The sequence below is a fragment of the Galdieria sulphuraria genome (genome assembly GCF_000341285.1).
Source record: "Galdieria sulphuraria unplaced genomic scaffold scaf_8, whole genome shotgun sequence".
Lineage (NCBI taxonomy): Eukaryota > Rhodophyta > Bangiophyceae > Galdieriales > Galdieriaceae > Galdieria > Galdieria sulphuraria.
In genome coordinates, this window is record NW_005178467.1 from 49914 (window position 1) to 70143 (window position 20230).

Genomic DNA, 20230 nt, shown 5'->3' on the forward strand with positions numbered 1-20230 from the left:
TGTCCACAAAGGCAAACTCCTTGACTGAGGGGCCGAAGGAAGGGAGATATTCTTCATAGCCTGCAATCTTGTGCTCTACGGCGCTATATTTATACCTATTTACTTGTGCAAATTCTTAAAAAAAATTCACTCTGTTCAGTATAAACTCGATTCTAGATAAGCCATATTATTCATGTACAGGAAAGAAGAACCCGCTCAGTCCTGAAAAAAAATGTCTGCCCGCAATTTCTTTCGAAAATGGCGGTCAAACTCAATGGAAGCAGAAATTGCCAAGTGTCGGATGTATTAAAGGCGGGACAACGTTTGCGGATATCAATATAAGATTTTTATTAAATTTGTTTCTTTTTTGGGGAAGACTGCCGTTTTGGTTTTTTGGTCCCACTTTTCTTTATGATAACAGAAAAAGTTTAAAAACCAAGGACTTTGATCAAGTGGGGGAGAACTCTTGCAAGTATTTTAACAACCCGAGACACTACAGGCAGAGGGGTAAAGAGTATATACACTTTTCACTTGGTGTCTTGTTACTCTACTCTTTAAGCTTTGGTTAATATTGCAGTGCTATTTAAAAGTACATCTATGTCTTCAGAAAAATTCATGTCCATACAAAGTGCAGTTTCCACTCCTGAAAGTCTAATCTGTTGTGAAGATCTACAGGTAGAAGACGAAAGAGAAGTTTATCGAACATATGCTAGGCAAATAGATCAAAGTAGCTCTTGCTCTTCTCTTTCTTCAAGGAAGAGAAGCTATCCATTCTGTATGAATGCAGTACGCCATCCTAAAATACCTCAACCAACTCCCAAAGTAGCAAGACCCAACTGTGATATAGAACAACAGATAAAGAAAGTGAGAATACCAGAAGATTTAAGAGAAGATAATCTGACTGGTCCCAATGGAAAAGAGAAAAGATTACAAAATTTTCTAGATAGCATATTGGAGCTTGCTACCGACGAGATCGTATTGAAGGTGGACAAGTTTTTTTGTTCTTCTCCGTTTCGACTGTCGCAGGATGTGCGAATAGAAAAGGACATGGAGATATATTCAAATGACTATGACTATATTGAAAAGCTACAACAAGGTTCTATTGATGTTTCTGCTAGGGAACAAATAGTTATGTGGCTATTGGATTTGAGAGAACCACTTCATTTGAACGCTTCCACAGTCTATTTAGCCATTAATTGCTTTGATCGTTTTCTAGCTAGACAAAGAATTTCAAAGTATTATCTTCGTGCAGTCGCAGCTTCATCTTTGTGGATTGCAAGCAAATTTAATGAAATCGAGCCGTTATCTGCAAAAGCACTTGAATGGTTGACTCAGGTAGATCATAGGGCTTTACAGACATGTGAATTATTACAGTTATCAGTATTAGATTGGAAAGTTCATGACCTAACTCCACATGCTTATTTTACTTTTCTGAAGAACATTGCCGAAGGGTCATCGGTTCATTCTTTCCTCGGAAATGGACCTGAAGGGTTAACATATGAAGAACAGCAGCAATGCAACCTATTGGTTGAAATTTTTTTAGATCTCTGTTCTATTCATTATGAACAATTGCGGTTTTCGCGTTTGACTATAGTTTTATCTTGTGTTCTCTGCGCTTGTTCTGTCTTGGATTGTCATCTCAGTGAATATAATGGAACCGAGGAACGTCTTCGTAAATTGGAGCAACAATTGAACGTCAATACGTATGACGTCCGAGAATGCATGAAAGAGACGATGGCCTATTTCGAATGCAACTTTTATTTTCGTGAAAAACAGATGTCGATTTTTTCAAAAACGGAAGACACATCTTTTACACTAGACGGCTTTACTCCACTCCATAGAGAAGACAACCACACACCAACGTCCATTACTGAAATATCTTTTTGTGTTGCCGGACGTTGAAAGTCAGTAGAATGAATAGTCCGAAAATTTGCATATGATAGTATTTTAAGCTCTTGTACTTATGAAGAATGGAAAGCCATTTTTTCTATTTGTGTATCACTAATAATAAATTATCGTCGATACAGCTATTATTAGTGCCTTTTTGGATTGTGGATCGTATGAAAAGTCGCTTCCTTTTCTTTTGCAAAGCACCAAAACCAGGATATGCAAAGTCACGATTGGCTCCGTTTCTTGGAAACTCGACTGCTGCAGAACTTTCCGCAGCGTTGACGGAATATGTATTGGAGCAGTTGCTGCAGCACTTTTATAGTGTAAATACAGAATTGTGTTTCGTTGTTTGTTATACTGGAGAGGAAGATATTTCCTATTGGCACAGTTGGTTTCTTCCAATTTTTACTCAATATTTTGGAAAAGCAAGCCAAAACGACAGTGGAAACTTTTCCTTTGAAAAGAATTTTCAGTTATCGTTTGTAGAACAGTCGAATGGTTCTTTAGGTGATAGGCTGAGGCATGCTTTTTACAAAAGTTTTGAAACAGGAGCGAAAAAAGTCATTGTTGTTGGAATAGACTCTCCAGATCTTGACGGCTTTCTTGTTGAAACTGCATTGAAAGCTTTAGAAACTTTCGATGTTGTTGTTGGTCCTTGTTTGGACGGCGGTTACTATTTGCTTGGAATGCGTAGTTTTTGTGAAGAGGTTTTCACAGACATTCCTTGGAGTACCTCTAAAGTTTTGCACGCAACTCGAAACCAAGCACTGAATGCTGGCTACACGATGGACGTTCTACCAGCTTTGGAAGATATTGATGAAGTTGAAAATCTTTTTATTTTAGAACGACTAGCAGCTACGACTAACAAAGGGAAGAGATGGATAAAATTTTTGGCAAAGTGGTTGTTGGAATATCTGCATCCCTATCCAAGTTATTCTTATTGCAATGAAGCCTTGAATAGTAAGTCACAGGAAGAAACTTTGTTAGCAAGTGTGAGGCCACGATGGGTTGGGGAGTCTAGTTATAGCAAAAGTCATCCAATTGAAAAGTCAACTGAAAGTAAACCGATAAATAATGTTGGCAGTGAAGTGGATGCCATATTGGTATATGTATCTGTGGTTAAACCGCAATTGGTTGGAAAGCTACTTCGAGTACTTGGTAAAGTTCTTCCACTGGGAAAGGAACTGTCACATGTTAAGCGTGTGAAAAGAGACTTTAGTAGGTCAAGTTTGGATCAGGATGGGAAGCGTCATCGAAGTGAACCACTTATTACTGTTTTACTTTGTTTGAAGGAAGATTTTGAAAGTTTAGACTGTTCCGTATTGGAGAGTTTGAATGAATTTGGATTAGAGCCTTTTGTTATGTCCGTTCCTTCGAGAGCTGCAATTACAAGAGAAGAATATGTATCCTTATGTCCCATTTGGCCTGTATTATATCAACCTCTACCACCACCTCGTCCATTGCCATCCAACGAAGAGATGCTTTTCATTATGCATCATATGCGTATTTGTTTTGATATTGCTTGGCATCATCGGAAAAACAGTAACTATCTCGGTATTTGTGCTATGATGGTTCGACCAAGCAACAATGAAATAATTACAGTAACTTGTGATACTTCTTGTCGAAGCCATCTATCAGATAAACGTAAAGAAAAGAAATGTGAAAGATGCCAACCGTTTACACATGCAGTCATGAATTGTATCGAATCGGCATCATGGAAAGTGGGTTCTCACAAACGTCGACAGATCTTACAAAACAAAACTCTTTCTGACTGCTCCTATATTTGTGATGATTCCGAAATATCATTAACAGGTGATAGTGATTCACATTCTTTTGAAAGCGAAACAGATACGGAAACTACCGATAAATCTTTGTTACCAGATGATGCTTATATGTGCACTGGAATGGATGTATATACAACAAGAGAACCTTGCCTAATGTTGGTATTTCATAATTGTCTTTCATTTGTTATTTACTCATGTTCTGGATAGGTGTTGTATGGCACTTGTACATGCAAGAGTAAAACGAGTAATATTTGCTATTCCCAACAAATATTTTGGAGGTTTAGGAGGAGGTCCTAGTGGTACTCAGCTACATAAAGTAACAGCATTGAATCATCACTTCGATGTTCTTCATCTGGAAGGCTTTGAAAAAATATGGAAGCCAACAGAACGAGGAATAATACTAAACGGCCACTAGAATAAGGATTTGAAAATGAAGTTTCCGAGGTCGAGATTGATTTTGTTGTTCAATTGGATAAATAATGTTTCATATATGATAACACACGAAATTGTAAGCAACTATGTGTGGGATATGACTGATGACATTGGTCTGTATTCGCGTCCCATATTAGGATATTGGAAATGCGGACCGAAATTACAAGATATTTTGGCATTCTTATACAAAGCTATTGCAGGATACCATTTTGCTATTTCAATTTCTTAATAAATAGTCAGTACAAGTTTTGGATAGGACAAGAACAATACCTTGAGAGCCCATAAGTCTGCCATTCTTGAAAAATTCCATATAACCCATATCCTTTCCTTCGACTTGTGGTTCCTTTGGTCTCCATGTTTCTTGTTGATGCCAATTAGGCCTTCTTGGAGAACTATAGTATAAGAGCCACGCAATCCACTTTCTTTCAAAAGTTTCCCATACTTCTCTCATATTGTCCTTGACAGGAGGCAAATGTAAGAAGCACCCAATAGTATCGCCTTCTCCAAAAGCTTCACCGAAAGGAATTAAACGTTGCTCATGAAATAGTTCACCTGTTTTGTCTCGAATACTATAGCCGTATTTATCATATCCTATTGGAGCTTCCATATCTGCTTGAACGGTGCACCAACCGATACGGACGTTTCCATCCCCTTGAAGAACTTCAACTTCAAAATACCAGTCGCCTTCGAGTACACCATGTGAAGCACGAATAGAACGATAACCCTGAATGCACATTCAATAAAATAATAGGTAACTATAACTTTCAAATTACTTTTTCACCTCGAACTGTGACTCCGTCCTGTTCCAAATGTAGCAAAGGTGCCTTTGCAATAGTCGTACAGCTTAAAGTCACTTTTTCCGTCAACGGCTTCTTGTACACAGGAGGCAAAAGATCGATCACTTCTTCATATGTATAGTCTTCTTGAATGGGTGCCTCTTCTAGAGTACTTCGACTTCTCTTCTTTAGAATAGTCAAGTCATTTGCATCTTGTGCACGTTCAGGACCTTCTTCAGCGCTTTCTGTTACGTTTGAATCTAAAAGGCATAACTGGTCACTAACAGTGCAAATAAATTGCTGTATAGCTTGACTTATACCTTGACTATATTGAGTGCCTGTGACACGAGCTTTAGACACTGGGATCTCTGAAAAGTTTCTCAACATATACATTTCAGTATTAGACGAGGAAGTAGCAACTTTCCGCACAACTACTTCTTCATTCAAAGCTTCCACAAACTGCTGTTTCCACGAAGTGATGAACTTTCTATCAAAACGGAACTTGTCCCATAAAACTAAGACTGGAGAAAGCAACTGTTGCCGATTGAAACATGGTGGCTTGTCGTTCCCTCCAGATATCGAAGATAACAGTTGAAAAGAACGCACAATCACCTCGTGCCATGTATCTTTTAGTTCTTGTGGAAGTTGCAACCTCGAGTCGGTATTTGATGCATTGCTTTCAAATGTCTCTTCTGTACACATTTTCATTCGTAATTTGGAAGAGAAATTCAAAAAGTAGTATTCATGCTTCCGTTGACATTTGTGCCTCTATGCTTAACACCAAACTTGTTGAAACAAAACAGGAATATTATATCTCGTGCCATAAATTATTCTGAAAGCAAAAGAAGAACATATGGTATTCAATGTGAACTGAGAAACTCCAATTCTGGTTCCAACAACAGAAGAAATCAAAAGGAGGACTCTGATCGAGCAAGTTTTAGCACGCCGTCGAACAAGCAACCAAACGGTGGAGCAACTGGAGGTCTTGGAGGTGGCAGTGATGGTAAAGGTCGTTCCTATTCTTCTTCTGGTGAAGGAGATATTCCGAAATTGGATTTTACAGCAGCTTGTGCTCTAGCAAAGGAACTCAATCTAAACGTTCAGGATCTTCCCCAGCACTTGTGGTTCCTAAGTACAGAACAAGTTACAGCCTATCTTGCAGTTACTTCTGGCGGGGTTGTTCGCTTTCTTGCAAAGGCTTGGCCAGCTTGGCAACAAAAATTGCTAGCTGATCCCAACTTTCCTTTCAAACTTCTTATGGAAGAAACTTTAGGCTTGGGGTTGGGATTTTCAGGAATGATTGCTGCCAGAGGAAAACAAATTTTGAAGGAACTTGACTTTGCAATATGTGACTTGGTAGTAGGAGCAGCAATGAATTTTATATTAGTTTGGTTATTGACTCCCACTATCAATATTCAGCAGCATCTGAAGAGCCATGGTTCATGGCAACGATATCTATCCAATCTTCCCGCTCACTGCTTTGCTTCATCATCTTCTAATGTTGCTTTTTCCTTGAGTCAGAGAATCGTCGCTTTTCTTTACAAAGGACTTCTTTTTGCTTCATGTGGTTTTTTAGGAAGCATGGTTGGAACAACCGTTGCATATTCTCTTTTGTATATCCGTCGAAAGATGTTGAAAGACACTTCAAGTTCAAGGCAATTGCCTAATTTGTTTGTGAATAGTTTGGCATGGGCTGGTTTTATGTTTGTGTCTTCCAATCCACGCTATCAAATATTGAGCGGAATCGAACGTTTAATGTTCCATATAATGCCTATATCTGTTGCAAGAATTTCAACAGGTGTGTTGAGAACCGTGAATAACATTGCAGGAGGTGCTTCTTGGGTACTGTATGCTCGTGCAATTGGTTTGCAGAAACATGCTGATGAACGTTAAACAAAAAAAATGACTTCACATCCTTAATAAACTACCCTATTATACGTATTTTTCGCACACTTTTGTATAGAAACGAAATGTTCCTTCTATATAATATGAGAGACTTATACTACAACGGAAGACCATGGGACAAAAACGCTATGCTTCCTCAAAGCAATTTGTCCAATGGAACGACAACTTGACTCGGGGACTCTTCTTCAAGAGAATCAAAACGAGTGGAATAATCCCAATTTTTTTGATTGTGAAATTCGGCGTGCCAGTATATTCAGAAAGGAGTCACAAGATGACAGAACCTGTGACTGATATTGCTCCAGACGTGATTTACAGAACATCTCAAGAAGCAGATGATGTTGAGAGGGTGGAGATATCCAGTCAAGATGGAAAAAACAGTGTTTCACTGGCTAAAGGAGCAAACTCAAAGAAGAGCTCGCAAATGAGTTCCATCAAGTTTAACGCTCTTGGAACTGCCTTGGGTTTCCTTGTAAATGGTTATATGTACCAGGTGGGCTCGTTATTGCTGACATTGTATGAAGACGTCTATCCTACAGTATATAATAGCTCAACCTTGCAATCTGCTTTGAGCACTGCAGTGCTTTATGGTGTATTGTTTGGCTTGATTGCTTTTGGATTCATTGCAGACATGGTTGGTAGAAAAGCTGGCCTTATTATGTGTTCTAGTTTGGTTATTCTTGGTTCCGTATTGTCTGTAGCTGCTAATGGGACTTCAACTGACGGAATGATGTGGATGATCGTGGTTTCAAGAGCTATTGTAGGCTTGGGAATGGGTGGAGAGTATACTTGTAATGTGCCTAATGTTATGGAGGACAGTGAGGATGTTAGTGTCAATAATCGAGGCCGAAGGGTTTCCTTGCTGGTTATGTTTATGGAAGTTGTAGGAAATAATACTCCAACATTGATTCAGTTGATACTGATTGCAGCTGCTTGTCGAAATGTGACGCTAGATTCTAGGAGTTCTACCGGTGTCAGTCTACCAGGATGCCATCCGCAAGTGGTATGGAGGCTTTCTTATGGTTTAGGTTTGATACCTTGCGTTGTTGTTTTGCTGTTTAGAGTGCGGATGAGTGACTCTGCTATGTATCAAACGGATGCAAAATTGCGTAAAAAAGTTTATGATGGGCTTGATCTATTTGTAATTCTGAGACATTTTAGCTCTCGTGGTGTTGGAACCATTGTGATGTGGTTGATAGTAGACTGGATCAACTATAGTCAAGGTAACTTTTCTGGTGTCATATTGGAAAAGGTCACTGGAGTTTCTCTGTTCAAGACCGCTTGGATTGGACTGGTTCAAGGAGTTATATTTCAATCTGGTCCATTTATTGCTTCCTTAGTGGTCGATAAATTTGGAAGAAGGAACACCGAAATATTTGGTTGGATGTGGTTGGCTTCTACTCAACTAATCAACGCAGGAATATACATTATATTATCCCATCATCCTGTAGGCTTCATTGTTTGGCAAACCTTTGTATTCATCTTCCAATATTTTGTATTTATTCCAGTTTATCTGATTCCAGCTGAAGTATATCCAACTAGAATTCGTGCAACTATGTACGGCTGGTCTTCAGGTCTTGGAAAAGTGGGTGGTATTTTGGGTACTACTCTGTTTCCTTATATGTGGGAAGGATTCGGTCATGGAGTAGAAAGTTTGGATGCTTTGAGAGACATTCAATGGTTCTATGCAGGATTAGAATATCTCGGTCTCATTTTGGCTGTACTTTTTGTACCAGAGTATTCTAGAACTAGTTTAAGAGGTGAAGATCGTCGTTACAATGAATTGAGACGACGATATGCAGCAAGATTTGCCAAGTCTCTTGGAGTGACAAATTTGTCAGAAGCAGAGCTAAAGGAAGCTTCGAATAGTTCCCTAAACCTGTATACCCTACTAAAATACAAATTGCAGGCTTCACAGCAAACTTTTTTGCAAGCAAAACAAGAATATGCAAAAATGCTTCTTGCCCGTTGTTATTTTCAAAATAGCGAAGAGATTGAACGTTATGCAGAATTGCCCATTTATTACGATGATCGAACTTTGATTACCAAGTGGATTCGACAGTGGAGGATGGGTCGTGCAAGAGCTGCCGAGTACATTGAAAATGCGGAAAGGTTAGGATGGGAAGATAACAGTTCATGGCAAGTAGAACCAGAAAAGAATAGCAGAACTAAAGATGATGAAATTGGTATGGATAGTACAGAAGCTGTTTTCGATGGTGGAACTGCGAAAGCTAACTAAGGCTTTGAGACACTTCTATTATTTTTCTATATCATGATTGAGAACCTTTGTGATGAATAAAATGAGTGTGTTTGTCTAGCGTTGCTTCTTCCAAATTCCACTGGAAGTTTCGTTTATGTATTGTAAAGTAAATTCAGTCATCATTTTTCAGAGAAGAAGAGCATCCATTTATGGCATTTGGCCGAGTTTAGAATGACTGAAACGTTTGCAACATCTCTTGGAAGACTTACCATTGTACATATCTTAAGAGCGCAAGCAGAAGAAGAACTAAAGATTCGGCAAAAAGTGAAAAAAACAGAAGACGCCACGGGAGAAAACTCGAAAGCTGAACCAGTGACAGTTTTAGTTCAAAGTTCAGTTCTTGATATTCTCGAAGAAGCAACAGCTGCCTTTATATTTGAGGTTTTTTTGCTTTTATTTTGTATTTGGAAGTATTTAAACCAGCGGCCAATAGATTGGAAAGTGTGCGCAACACTATTCTTTGTTCTCGGGTTATTCGCAAAGTTCTGTCTTAGACGTTATGGATGCCTTGCGGGAATTTTCCGTGTTGTTTTATGTGACACCGCGTGATCTTTTGTTGTACATGAGTCTTGAAGAAATACTTATACCGCAAATGCCAAGCTTTTTTGCAAAAAGGAATAGGAAAACCACAATATCCAGCTCGAAATCAACCTTGCGGGACAGGGCTGAGGAGACTGTGACTGAGAATAGGCACCTTTGTTGCCTCGAAAGCTGGATGCCTCCCATACCGCATCCTTCAACTCTTGTCTTAAAACAAGGAAAAGTTGTAAGGCAGCCAATTTATTTTTTTATGGATCAATGATTAGCTAGACTGACAGGTCGAGGAAGGTGGACGAGGAGCGATGAAAAGCAAAGGTACTGGTCAGTTATATGCTGGAATACATTATGGACTTTTAGCACTGGCAAAGGGAGCTTCTTTACAGTAAGTTGTTGAGTTTTTTGTTGAGACATAATTGTTATTGTTTCTAACTATATTAAGGGAGAATCCTTTCTTAAGACTTCCACACAAAGCCAAAGACCACGAATGAACATGGACGTTTTTGAATTTGATTTTGGCGCAAAAGGCCTCTTTCAACTTTCCTATGGAACACTGTGACTGTTATAAGAAAGAACTCGTAGAACTGTTTATTCGGTTTTTGAAAAAAGAGGGTCTCACTTGTACATTATCTGTATTTAAGACAGAAATAATGTCTTTACGGAGTGTCCATTTATTCCCTTCGGACTCCTTACAACCTAACGAAATGTGCGGGGAAACAGTCCAAGCAGAAGATAATAGGTCGAAAAGACCAAGATCTCCGACGCTTCAGGAAAATATGCAGCCTAATACTGTTTTTGACCTGAAAGTGAACGGAATATCTAGTCCCGGAACTCATAATGTTTCCGATTCCCGTGCTATGGAGGGCATGAAAAAGCAAAAGTTTGAAATTCCTCCAAAGAACGAAGGTTAGTTATCATTGATATTGTGCAAAATCGAAACAAGTCAAATATCAAAAACATTGGGTTAGGACATCCAGAACAAGCCGATAGAAATTTAAGTAATGTTGCTATGTTCGCACAAAGTGGCACCAAGTTACTTTCCGTCAAACCTTCCTCTGATTTGATTCACAGCTCAAAACAGCATACCTTTCTGCCCGACCGAAGTCAGAGCTCTCGGATTGTTGCCTCTAATTTATCGCAAAAGGGCCGAGATACCAACAGCTCTGAAAAAGAGCAAAGAAAGAAAGTGGTATTTGATTCGAAATCTAGGAACAGTGGGAGTTTTGAGGAGTCTATTCGGAATGTTACAGAAAGCTTGAGATACGATCCTTCATTTCAAGAAAATTTGCGGAATATTTTACGCAATGATCATTTAAGTATGGGATGGCTGTCCTTACCACAGAATGAGTCCAAGTCTTTACAAGAAGAGTCTGATGTCTCAGTTCTAGAGAGCGAAACTTTCTCAGGTGATAGTTTGCAGAAACAAGGTGAGTAGCCATGATGCTTGTGGATACCATATATAATAGAAGACTTTATAGGTAATGAACTTGCGGGGAAGATTGACAAATCCCTAGATTCTTCTGTTGGTGGATTTCTGGAAACAATAGATTTGGATGCATTTCTTGGCTCTATTCATGCTGCATCTAATCACTAATGTACTGCTTATGAAATTATCCACATGGTATAGTTTTTCAAGCATCTACATGTAAATATAACTCTTGATGAAAACGTATAACTTTACTATAAAATGGCGCTACTCTTGTTATAGAAGTTGCATTCCATGGAACAACAGTTGTTTTCAAGAACGTTCAAGGTTTGATTGTTCAGGACATTTTGCGTCTTGCAGAGTACTTGTGAACAGACCTTTACTTTTGACAATGGTCAGCCTGCTATAAGGATAATTTCGAGATCCTGACATATCTTTTAATAGTTGTTGCCATTGAGATTATTATCTTAGCTTCCACTGTACCCATTCAAACACTCTCCAAGGCGCCCTCGGCTATAATTTACCCGCCGAAAGAGGATTCGATCAATGAGAGCATTAAAATTCGTTGAGCCCCTCTTTTGGGTTTTCGGCTGGTTCCGCCTCTCACCTCCGGTTTCTATTATTTTGCCCTATTTCGTTATTTGAAAAGTCTCAAATTTTTTGCCCCAAGTTCTATTCCATTATGTAAGTTTGGAAAAGTTTTAAAAAAAGGAGAAAATGAGAGATTAACAGTTTCTTGTTTTACCAGTAATTAGAACCATGAGTTCTTCGAGGTCTTCTCCTATAAAAATAGAAGACTTTGAAACTCCTGAAGCCATCCAAAGTTTTGAAGCTATGGCCTCTTGGATGAAGAACCAACCACGAGACCAGTTAGGTTTTGATGCTAGCGATATTACGGCTTCAACACTTGCACGTGTAACTGGAGAGCTTAGCGTCTTCCTTGAAACGAACTTGGGAAAGAACTCACAAACCGAGAATAGAATAATTACCAAGTTTCCACAACACGTTTTTAGACATACGCAACCTGATAGTGCATTATGTAAGATTCTCTGCTTGTGTTTTCAGTTCAAAGAACAACAAGCCTGGAGACGTTTAGACGCCCTCAATCCGGATAGAAAGGAGGCAGTTATGAACCTGCTGCTTGATGTGGAGAAGAATCTTCGAACTACGGGAATTCTTCCTCCGAAGAAGGTATTCTTTTCGAGAAGTGTGGCTCCAAGTCTTGTGCCGAAACTCAAATCTATTGTTCAACGGCACGGTGGCCTAGTTGTTTCTTCAGCAACCAGTGCTACTCATATAATTGAACCAGACGTGGATATTCCAACGGACTCAGAAGTAAGTTTTCCTTGTGTAACTAAATTTTTTTTTCTGAAGAGATATTTGTTTCAGGATGTTTCGTCGGAAGAGTATTGTAGAGTTTTGAAAAGAGAGGGCGATAAGGTTTTTGTCCACTGGTGGTATTATCCCGATAGCTACGACTCGTGGATACCTGCTAGTGAAGTTGATGGCTCAGAAATAGATGAACAATCTCCTCCAAAGGGTCCTTGGCACGTTCAAGCAAGGTTTATTATAGACTTGGAAAAGTTCAATGAGTGGCCGAATGAATTGGATTATGAAGTGCCAGATGATATGATTACCAGGACTATTGCAGATGGTAAAGGTAAATCTGTGGAAAGTGAACATGGTTCGCAAGAGAATCGAATTGATTCAAATCATGATCTTCACGAAGATAATATTCCAGACAGTAGAAGGAAGAGGAAACTGAATGAGGCTTCTTTAAATGTCAAGGATGAACCACAGGACTTGGAAAACTCTGACCCATCATTAGAGGAGAACTCTCACATCTTGGAGAAAGGAAGAGATGAAAATGTCAACAAGAACAGGAAAATAACACACGATGTAGAGATAGCTGACACTTCTCAACTTCAATCCAAGTTGAATTCGGAACAATTAGTGGTAAGTAGGAACGATATTTTTTACAAGTTCTTTATTCATATTGTATTTTATATGGAATAGGAACGCAACAAAGAAAATACTGACACACACGGCAGTGGAATTCAAGATTCACTAATGAAGACAAACGAACTTTTAAAACAGGAAGTGGAAAATGTTACCCAAACACTAGAGAAAGGAATGGAACAGAATAACTCAACCTCCATTGAACATCAAAAAGAAACAACACCTACAACTCTGAATCTTGACCCATCGAATATTGAAACTAATCATAATGAATTGGCTAGTTTTAATGATATTGGTGAGCTTACGGCTACTCTTCCTGAGGAACCTATTTTTATACCATCATATTCGAGATGGTTCAGAATGGATGCCATACATGATATAGAGAAGCGAGCACTCTCTGAATTTTTTACGGGTCAATATCCCTCGAAGACACCCGAGGTTTATATGCAGTATAGAAATTTCACTGTTCAGTCTTGGAGAGCAGATCCTAAGCATTACTTGACAGTAACTGCATTGAGAAGACACTTAGCTGGTGATGCATGTGCTATTATGAGAATTCATGCATTCCTTGAACACTGGGGCCTCATCAATTATAATATCGATGCAAGTAATCGACCATCTCCAACATCTTTTGGATCACCTCCTGTGATACCGTTGGCCTCACATGGTTCTGTGACAAGTGGAATTCCTCGTTTATTATTTTTTGATGATGGTTCTCATCCGGATATGTTGGATAGAAGTGTAGACTATAGATTACCAGAAGCACAAATGACACGTCGGGAACTTTATGCGACAGCTGCAGCAGCGACATATTATTGTGAGATTTGTGGAAAGGACTGTTCAGAGTTTCGTTATCATTGTATAAGCCAAGCTGATATGGATATTTGTCCTAGTTGTTTTTCACAAGGAAAGTTTCCGTCAGAATTTACGAATGATCAATTTGTTCCGATGAAAGCAGTATCGGAAGCTAGTGTTGGTGAAGAAACCTGGTCGGAGAATGAAACTTTACTTTTATTAGAAGGATTGGAAAAGTATGGAGAAAACTGGGACTCTGTAGCTGAACATGTGGGTACAAAGAGCAAGGAATCATGTGTTTTGCATTTTATTCGTCTTCCTATCGAAGACTCATTTCTGGAAGAACAGTTAGGAAAAGATTTCAGCTACATTTCGAGAGAGCAAAATAAGAAGGAAGATAATGATGTATTGAACTCGTTTGTAAGTGAACCATTTCCTTTTGCGGATACAGCCAATCCAATCATGGCACAAGTTGCTTTCCTTGCTTCTATGGTTTCTCCACAAGTAGCTTCAGCCGCGGCTAGAGCAGCTTTAGATGCGCTTACCAAGACTAGTTGTGACTCAGAGAATGAGAAAGTCAGTCAAGTACATTCCATGCAATCCACTTTGGAGTCACAAGTTGGTAGGCAAGCTACAGAAGTCATGTCTGAACAGCTTGTGAGTGGAGTGAATAATGAAGCAAATCAAGAGAATAAGAGTAATTTGGAAAGTGAAGAAGCTAAGATGGATAGTGTATCTGTACAGGCAGCAGCGGCAGTAGCTTTGTCAGCTGCTGGTGCTCGAGGAAGAATTCTTGCAGAAGAGGAATCAAGAGAAATAGAGAGACTGTTTGCAGTTGCATTAGAGTCCAAATTGAAAATGCTGCATATGAAAATGGACTATTTTGAACAGATGGAAACGATCACTCGTCGTGAGAGAGAAAAGCTCGAACGATATCGATTGCAAGTTGTTGCTGATCGACTATCTTTTGCATATTCACGAGTATCTGGCAAGCTATCAGAGTCTAATACTATATTTAAAGTTGCAGATGGACAAGTTACCAAAGAGCCATTAGAGAAGGAAGAGTTAATCCTATCCATAGATTCACCGACCGAAGCTATACCTTCACAATCCTTTAAAAAAGGACCACAGCCAATGATAGATCCATCCCAGTTTTACCCTAATGAAGATGTCTCTATGATGGAATACGTAGAACAACCCAACTCTACCAATTCATATCTTATGGAAGACCATCTTTTGAAATGGAATGATTTGCAATGAGTCGAACACTATAGGTAGTTATTCTGTTGATGTTTATAATCAATTTGGGTTTTGGACACAATGGACGTTTGGTAGAAAATAGAAAATATTCAAAAGAATTGATTATGCGAAGAATGCCAGAAACGAGTTCTTGTGATTCCTATTCAGAATGCCAAGATGATGGCACTCATGCCCTTGGAGACTAGTAACTTGATGATGACTTGTACAATCTATTAAAACGGAAAATGAAGAAAGTTTTATTTAGTAGATTGTTGCGAGAGGAATTCCAGCCTTCGTTTTATCGAAAGTTCTATTTGATGAAATGGCTTATCGAATGAAGTGTGTGCCTTCATAGTCCAAGGTCCATCAGCTGTTTTGTTGGTCCATTCAAAGGTATACTTTCTTGAACCCCAATCCGCAATCATATTCAAGTTATTGGCTGTATTTATTACACGCTTCCAGCCAATAGAACCACTTTGTCTATATTTTGAAAGATAGCTATATTCACCTTCTATGACGTTTTTCATATCCAACTTGTGAGAAATCTTGGCTTTGGTTGCTTTCATCTGCACATCATACTGTATGCGAATGGAATTATTCGAAGCCAATCGACTGAACAACTCAAGTCTATCAGAGTTTCTCTCCCAACTCTTTTTAGATACTTGCCGAAAACCAAAATAGCCTGTCAATTGGTTTCTTTTGTCTATATTCAAACTATACTTCAAGTTACACATATCTCGTTGAGGTAACCAACTGAAATCTAACAACTGTCTCTTTCCGAAAGAAGTAAAACTATGCTCTATACCGAAGTGTTTCACATGCGAGTGTTCCGCACTATACGAAGCATACGCTCTTGTCGCTCGATTAGGACCATATGTAAACTCCAAGTCAAGAGCAGGTTTGTGAGGCTCAAAGTGAACGGTAACTGCTGCCTTTCCTCTTCCCGTTGTGTGATCGGTAGCATAATGGGCATAAGCCAAAATATTTCTTCTCTATATTATGACCATTGACAAGTTTAGTATTCGCATTATGGAAACCCATAAAATGGAAAGTTGTCTTACATGAAGAGACGACATCGGCGATGAGTATACAAAAAATGGAGTAAACTGTTTAATGGATGATGGATCGTCGGTTGTAACGGAATTACTGAAGATTATTGGAGATCTTACTAGTTCCTGTTGAATGAAGACCAAAGTTGAAAGTTTTCCAGTCTCTTCTTGTCTTGCATTCCACACTGTTGAATTATCCTTATGGAGTCGTTATGGGAAAGGAACACTTTGTCGTTCACCTTTTGGAATGCCTTGCAATATTGAAAAGACTACCTGGCTCGATAGAAAGTGCTTTGGGGGAAAGAGAACCAATCATACAAGAATACTAAGATGTCTCAAGAAGTACAATCCAACTTGCTGTAGCAATAGTGAGCATACAGATTCGCAGTCAACGCCAATTGTTTTATCCTCATCTCACGAAGATGGTGTTGTATTGAAAACTTTTTGGGACTCGAATGAAGAAGAATGGGTTGAAGTGAATCCTTTTCCTTTTTTAGGAGACAAAGCTCCGAAAGAGAGATATCGTCGAATTAGGAAAAGAGCAGATTTGAAGAAGATATTAGTTATTGGGGCAGGACCTATTGTGATTGGTCAGGCTTGTGAGTTTGATTACTCAGGAACGCAAGCTTGTAAGGCTTTGAGAGCAGAAGGATATCAAGTAGTATTAGTCAACTCCAATCCTGCTACTATTATGACTGATCCTGAGACAGCTGATAGAATATACATTGAACCTTTAGTACCCGAAGTTTTGACCAAAATAATTGAAAAGGAAAGGCCTCAGGCTTTACTTCCTACAATGGGAGGACAAACGGCATTGAATTTGGCATTCATTTTGTCCAAAACGGGAGTTTTAGATCGTTTTCAAGTAGAATTGATTGGAGCCCGTTTAGATGCCATCGAAAAAGGAGAAGACCGGCGTCTATTTAAGGAAGCTATGGAAAGAATTGGACTCAAAACATGTCCTTCAGGTATTGCTAATAATTTAGAAGAGGCTAAACAAGTTTCCGAGAAGATTGGAAAATTTCCGTTGATTATTCGTCCTGCTTATACTTTGGGAGGCACTGGAGGAGGCATTGCTTATAATCAAGAAGAATATGAAGAGATGGCTAAAGCTGGTTTGGATGCTTCCCCAACCCATCAAATACTTGTCGATCTTTCACTTCTTGGTTGGAAAGAATACGAGTTGGAAGTTATGCGTGATGGAGTGGATAATGTAGTGATAGTATGTGGTATTGAGAATGTCGATCCTATGGGAGTTCATACTGGAGATTCTATTACTGTCGCTCCTTGTCAAACACTAACTGATAGAGAATATCAAAGACTTCGTGACTATGCCATTGCCGTAATTCGAGAAATTGGAGTTGATACAGGCGGTAGTAATATTCAATTTGCAGTTAATCCAGAAAATGGAGAAGTAGTTATTGTCGAAATGAATCCTCGAGTATCTCGTTCTTCCGCTTTAGCTTCCAAAGCCACTGGATTTCCAATTGCTAAAATAGCAGCCAAGTTGGCCATTGGATTATCCCTTCCAGAGATTCCGAATGATATCACTAGGAAAACTCCAGCATCATTTGAACCTTCATTGGATTATGTCGTTACAAAGATTCCTCGATTCGCCTTTGAAAAGTTTCCAGGCGCTTCCAATATCTTGACAACTCAAATGCGTTCTGTTGGAGAAGCAATGGCTTTGGGAAGAAGTTTTTGTGAAAGTTTTCAGAAAGCCATTCGAAGTTTAGAAGTTAGTGGACGATGGGGATTTGGTTGTGATGGAAAAGATGAACAGATTCTCAGTCGAATAGAGTTAGAATCTGCTCTTCGAACACCCACACCTGAACGTATCTTTGCAGTGAGACAAGCACTGATGGCTGGAATGAGTATAGATGAGATTTATCAATTATCCCGTTATGATCGCTGGTTTTTATATCAACTTTACGAAATCTATCAAACGGAACTTTCCATAAGGAATCGCTCTTTAGAAAGTATTTCTGCAGAAGAATTATTTGCTATCAAAGCAAAAGGATTTTCTGATTATCAGATTGCCTTTGCCACGAATACAACGGAAGAGAAAGTACGCTTATATCGGAAAAGTTTGTATATGAAACCGGTTTATAAAACGGTGGATACTTGTGCTGTAGAATTTGAGTCTTATACGCCGTATTTGTATTCAACTTATGAGAGTCGAGTTGTTTGGGGTACAGCGGAAGAAATAGCTGCTGGAATGGAGTCTGAAGTTCCTATTTCAAGTGGAAAGAAGAAAATACTTATTTTAGGAGGTGGACCTAATCGAATTGGTCAAGGAATAGAGTTTGATTATTGTTGTGTTCATGCATGCTTTGCTTTACGTGAAGCCAAGTTTGAAACTATTATGATGAATAGTAATCCTGAAACTGTATCTACTGATTATGATACTTCAGATCGACTTTATTTTGAACCTTTGACATTGGAAGATGTTATTCATGTGATTGAAGCAGAAAGAGTGGATGGAATTGTTATTCAATTTGGAGGTCAAACTCCATTGAAGTTAGCCATGTCTTTGCAAAAATATCTGACCTCGAAAGAAGCCAAGGATAGTGGAGTTGAGGCCATTATTTTAGGCACGAGTCCAGAATCCATTGATATTGCAGAAGATAGAGATCGATTTGTTCGCATATTAAATGAGTTGAAGATTCGACAACCATCCAATGGAATTGCTAGAAGTTTAGAAGAAGCTCAACGAGTGGCATCGGAAATTGGTTATCCAGTAGTAGTTAGGCCAAGTTATGTATTGGGTGGTAGAGGGATGGAAATAGTATACAATCAACAGCAATTGGCCAAATATATGACTGCTTCTGTAGTTGTTGAAAGTGAACATCCTGTGCTCATCGATCACTTTTTAGAGAATGCAGTAGAAGTTGATGTGGATGCGCTTGCAGATAAGACAGGAAAGGTAGTCATTGGTGGGATTATGGAACATATTGAACAAGCAGGAATTCATTCGGGTGACTCGGCATGCATACTTCCAACTCAAACCATTCCTTATTCTGCACTAGTCACTATAAGACAATGGACAATAGCATTGGCCAAGCGGTTACAAGTTGTTGGTTTGATGAATGTTCAATGGGCAGTACAGGGCGATAAAGTTTTCATATTGGAAGCCAATCCTAGAGCTTCCAGAACTGTTCCATTTATTTCGAAAGCCATTGGAATTCCATTGGCAAAGATTGCATCTCTCTTAATGATTGGAAAGACTTTGCAAGAACTTGGATTCACTACGGAAGTAATTCCTAAACATGCTGCTGTAAAAGAAGCAGTTTTACCTTTTAACAAATTTCCATTGAGTGACATGTTACTTTCTCCAGAAATGCGTTCCACTGGAGAAGTTATGGGAATTGATTTTTCTTATCCGGCAGCTTTTGTAAAAGCACAAATGGCAGCTGGAACTCCACTTCCATTGGAAGGGACGATATTGTTATCTTTGGCTGAAGAAGATAAAAAACAAGGAGTTGCTTTGGCACATGACTTTATAGACTTGGGGTTTCATATTCTAGCTACTCGAGGAACCTATGTGCATCTTATAGCAGAAGGATTGAATCCTTCTCAAGTAGAAATGGCATTCCAAATAGGAGAAGGACGTCCGAATATTGTTGATCGCATAAAGAATCGAGAAATTCAACTATTTATTATGACACCGGGAATAGATAAGGACACAGAAAGTGAGAAACAAGTACGAAGGACTAGTGTTCAATTTAAGTTGCCTATGATTACTACATTGGCTGCAGCAAAGGTAGCTGCTCAAGGAATAAGAATATTAAAGTCTCAAGAACCGAGTGTGATTTGTATGCAAGATTATCACGCAGAACGTTTGGTATCCAAAGGTGCGATGGTTTCTTAGAAAAATAGTCCATTTTTTCATAAAAATAGAATCGATCTTTGTCCATTCTCACTTTCGTCATGTTGGTAAAAGTAAAAACTTTAACTGGAAAAGAAATAGAAATAGATATCGAACCAGGAGATAAGATTGAAAGAATCAAAGAACGAGTTGAAGAAAAGGAAGGCATTCCTCCAGCACAACAAAGACTTATATTTGGAGGTAAACAGTTGGCTGATGAAAAGTCAGCAAGAGACTATCATATTGAAGGTGGTTCAGTATTGCACTTGGTACTCGCTTTGAGAGGTGGAAATAGAGTAAGTTGATGGTCTATTTGGAGTTTGATCGATATAGA

At 38.9% G+C, this 20230-nt stretch overlaps 10 protein-coding genes across 11 annotated transcripts; 8 read left to right on the forward strand and 2 right to left on the reverse strand.

The window, feature by feature from the left end:
- The first annotated feature begins 7 nt into the window (after window positions 1–7).
- Gasu_13290 (cyclin delta-1) lies at window positions 8–2018 on the forward strand. Its single transcript, XM_005707827.1, has one exon. The coding sequence runs from the start codon at window positions 577–579 to the stop codon at window positions 1879–1881; it is 1305 nt and encodes a 434-aa protein (XP_005707884.1). The 5' UTR covers window positions 8–576; the 3' UTR covers window positions 1882–2018.
- A 9-nt stretch (window positions 2019–2027) lies between these two features.
- Gasu_13300 (uncharacterized protein) lies at window positions 2028–4118 on the forward strand. Its single transcript, XM_005707828.1, has 2 exons — window positions 2028–3808; window positions 3861–4118. Exons 1-2 carry the CDS (start codon window positions 2040–2042, stop codon window positions 4066–4068), a joined length of 1977 nt encoding a protein of 658 aa, XP_005707885.1. The 5' UTR covers window positions 2028–2039; the 3' UTR covers window positions 4069–4118.
- A 4-nt stretch (window positions 4119–4122) lies between these two features.
- Gasu_13310 (hypothetical protein) lies at window positions 4123–5577 on the reverse strand. Of its 2 annotated transcripts, XM_005707830.1 has the most exons (4): window positions 5182–5577; window positions 4859–5121; window positions 4356–4809; window positions 4123–4309 (listed from the first exon to the last, which is right to left on the reverse strand). In XM_005707830.1, the coding sequence occupies exons 1-4, from the start codon at window positions 5567–5569 to the stop codon at window positions 4170–4172; spliced, it is 1245 nt and encodes a 414-aa protein (XP_005707887.1). In that variant the 5' UTR covers window positions 5570–5577; the 3' UTR covers window positions 4123–4169. The 2 variants fall into 2 exon arrangements, with proteins under 2 accessions (XP_005707887.1, XP_005707886.1); XM_005707829.1 differs by having other exon boundaries at window positions 4859–5577.
- Window positions 5578–5587: 10 nt separating this feature from the next.
- Gasu_13320 (uncharacterized protein) lies at window positions 5588–6800 on the forward strand. The gene has a single exon (XM_005707831.1). It carries the CDS (start codon window positions 5606–5608, stop codon window positions 6752–6754), a length of 1149 nt encoding a protein of 382 aa, XP_005707888.1. The 5' UTR covers window positions 5588–5605; the 3' UTR covers window positions 6755–6800.
- Window positions 6801–6987: 187 nt separating this feature from the next.
- Gasu_13330 (MFS transporter, PHS family, inorganic phosphate transporter) lies at window positions 6988–9078 on the forward strand. The gene has a single exon (XM_005707832.1). The coding sequence runs from the start codon at window positions 7038–7040 to the stop codon at window positions 9000–9002; it is 1965 nt and encodes a 654-aa protein (XP_005707889.1). The 5' UTR covers window positions 6988–7037; the 3' UTR covers window positions 9003–9078.
- A 99-nt stretch (window positions 9079–9177) lies between these two features.
- Window positions 9178–10078, forward strand: Gasu_13340 (uncharacterized protein). Its single transcript, XM_005707833.1, has 4 exons — window positions 9178–9404; window positions 9457–9789; window positions 9842–9945; window positions 10003–10078. Exons 1-4 carry the CDS (start codon window positions 9195–9197, stop codon window positions 10049–10051), a joined length of 696 nt encoding a protein of 231 aa, XP_005707890.1. The 5' UTR covers window positions 9178–9194; the 3' UTR covers window positions 10052–10078.
- Window positions 10079–10087: 9 nt separating this feature from the next.
- On the forward strand, window positions 10088–11728 carry Gasu_13350 (uncharacterized protein). The gene is made up of 3 exons (XM_005707834.1): window positions 10088–10466; window positions 10529–10987; window positions 11039–11728. Exons 1-3 carry the CDS (start codon window positions 10106–10108, stop codon window positions 11152–11154), a joined length of 936 nt encoding a protein of 311 aa, XP_005707891.1. The 5' UTR covers window positions 10088–10105; the 3' UTR covers window positions 11155–11728.
- A 9-nt stretch (window positions 11729–11737) lies between these two features.
- Window positions 11738–15138, forward strand: Gasu_13360 (SWI/SNF related-matrix-associated actin-dependent regulator ofchromatin subfamily C). Its single transcript, XM_005707835.1, has 3 exons — window positions 11738–12321; window positions 12376–12942; window positions 13003–15138. Exons 1-3 carry the CDS (start codon window positions 11746–11748, stop codon window positions 14998–15000), a joined length of 3141 nt encoding a protein of 1046 aa, XP_005707892.1. The 5' UTR covers window positions 11738–11745; the 3' UTR covers window positions 15001–15138.
- A 14-nt stretch (window positions 15139–15152) lies between these two features.
- Window positions 15153–16097, reverse strand: Gasu_13370 (uncharacterized protein). The gene is made up of 2 exons (XM_005707836.1): window positions 16041–16097; window positions 15153–15971 (listed from the first exon to the last, which is right to left on the reverse strand). The coding sequence occupies exons 1-2, from the start codon at window positions 16053–16055 to the stop codon at window positions 15237–15239; spliced, it is 750 nt and encodes a 249-aa protein (XP_005707893.1). The 5' UTR covers window positions 16056–16097; the 3' UTR covers window positions 15153–15236.
- A 10-nt stretch (window positions 16098–16107) lies between these two features.
- Gasu_13380 (carbamoyl-phosphate synthase large subunit) lies at window positions 16108–20228 on the forward strand. The gene is made up of 2 exons (XM_005707837.1): window positions 16108–19872; window positions 19929–20228. Exons 1-2 carry the CDS (start codon window positions 16162–16164, stop codon window positions 20199–20201), a joined length of 3984 nt encoding a protein of 1327 aa, XP_005707894.1. The 5' UTR covers window positions 16108–16161; the 3' UTR covers window positions 20202–20228.
- Window positions 20229–20230: the final 2 nt, after the last annotated feature.

Bases quoted from the DNA above. Each gene is read 5' to 3' on its own strand.
- Gasu_13320 (XM_005707831.1), top strand. From the start codon at position 5,606: ATGCTTCCGTTGACATTTGTGCCTCTATGCTTAACACCAAACTTGTTG.
- Gasu_13330 (XM_005707832.1), top strand. From the start codon at position 7,038: ATGACAGAACCTGTGACTGATATTGCTCCAGACGTGATTTACAGAACA.
- Gasu_13380 (XM_005707837.1), top strand. From the start codon at position 16,162: ATGAAGACCAAAGTTGAAAGTTTTCCAGTCTCTTCTTGTCTTGCATTC. The intron at 19,873-19,928 runs GTATCCAAAGGT...TCATAAAAATAG, and splicing joins ATTATCACGCAGAACGTTTG to AATCGATCTTTGTCCATTCT.
- Gasu_13310 (XM_005707829.1), bottom strand. From the start codon at position 5,569: ATGAAAATGTGTACAGAAGAGACATTTGAAAGCAATGCATCAAATACC. The intron at 4,810-4,858 runs GTAATTTGAAAG...ATGTGCATTCAG, and splicing joins TCACAGTTCGAGGTGAAAAA to GGTTATCGTTCTATTCGTGC. The intron at 4,310-4,355 runs GTATTGTTCTTG...CTATTTATTAAG, and splicing joins CAGACTTATGGGCTCTCAAG to AAATTGAAATAGCAAAATGG.
- Gasu_13300 (XM_005707828.1), top strand. From the start codon at position 2,040: ATGAAAAGTCGCTTCCTTTTCTTTTGCAAAGCACCAAAACCAGGATAT. The intron at 3,809-3,860 runs GTTGGTATTTCA...TGTTCTGGATAG, and splicing joins ACAAGAGAACCTTGCCTAAT to GTGTTGTATGGCACTTGTAC.
- Gasu_13340 (XM_005707833.1), top strand. From the start codon at position 9,195: ATGACTGAAACGTTTGCAACATCTCTTGGAAGACTTACCATTGTACAT. The intron at 9,405-9,456 runs GTTTTTTTGCTT...AGCGGCCAATAG, and splicing joins CAGCTGCCTTTATATTTGAG to ATTGGAAAGTGTGCGCAACA. The intron at 9,946-10,002 runs GTAAGTTGTTGA...AACTATATTAAG, and splicing joins GCAAAGGGAGCTTCTTTACA to GGAGAATCCTTTCTTAAGAC.
- Gasu_13360 (XM_005707835.1), top strand. From the start codon at position 11,746: ATGAGTTCTTCGAGGTCTTCTCCTATAAAAATAGAAGACTTTGAAACT. The intron at 12,322-12,375 runs GTAAGTTTTCCT...TATTTGTTTCAG, and splicing joins ATATTCCAACGGACTCAGAA to GATGTTTCGTCGGAAGAGTA. The intron at 12,943-13,002 runs GTAAGTAGGAAC...TATATGGAATAG, and splicing joins TGAATTCGGAACAATTAGTG to GAACGCAACAAAGAAAATAC.
- Gasu_13290 (XM_005707827.1), top strand. From the start codon at position 577: ATGTCTTCAGAAAAATTCATGTCCATACAAAGTGCAGTTTCCACTCCT.
- Gasu_13350 (XM_005707834.1), top strand. From the start codon at position 10,106: ATGGAACACTGTGACTGTTATAAGAAAGAACTCGTAGAACTGTTTATT. The intron at 10,467-10,528 runs GTTAGTTATCAT...ACATTGGGTTAG, and splicing joins AATTCCTCCAAAGAACGAAG to GACATCCAGAACAAGCCGAT. The intron at 10,988-11,038 runs GTGAGTAGCCAT...AAGACTTTATAG, and splicing joins TGATAGTTTGCAGAAACAAG to GTAATGAACTTGCGGGGAAG.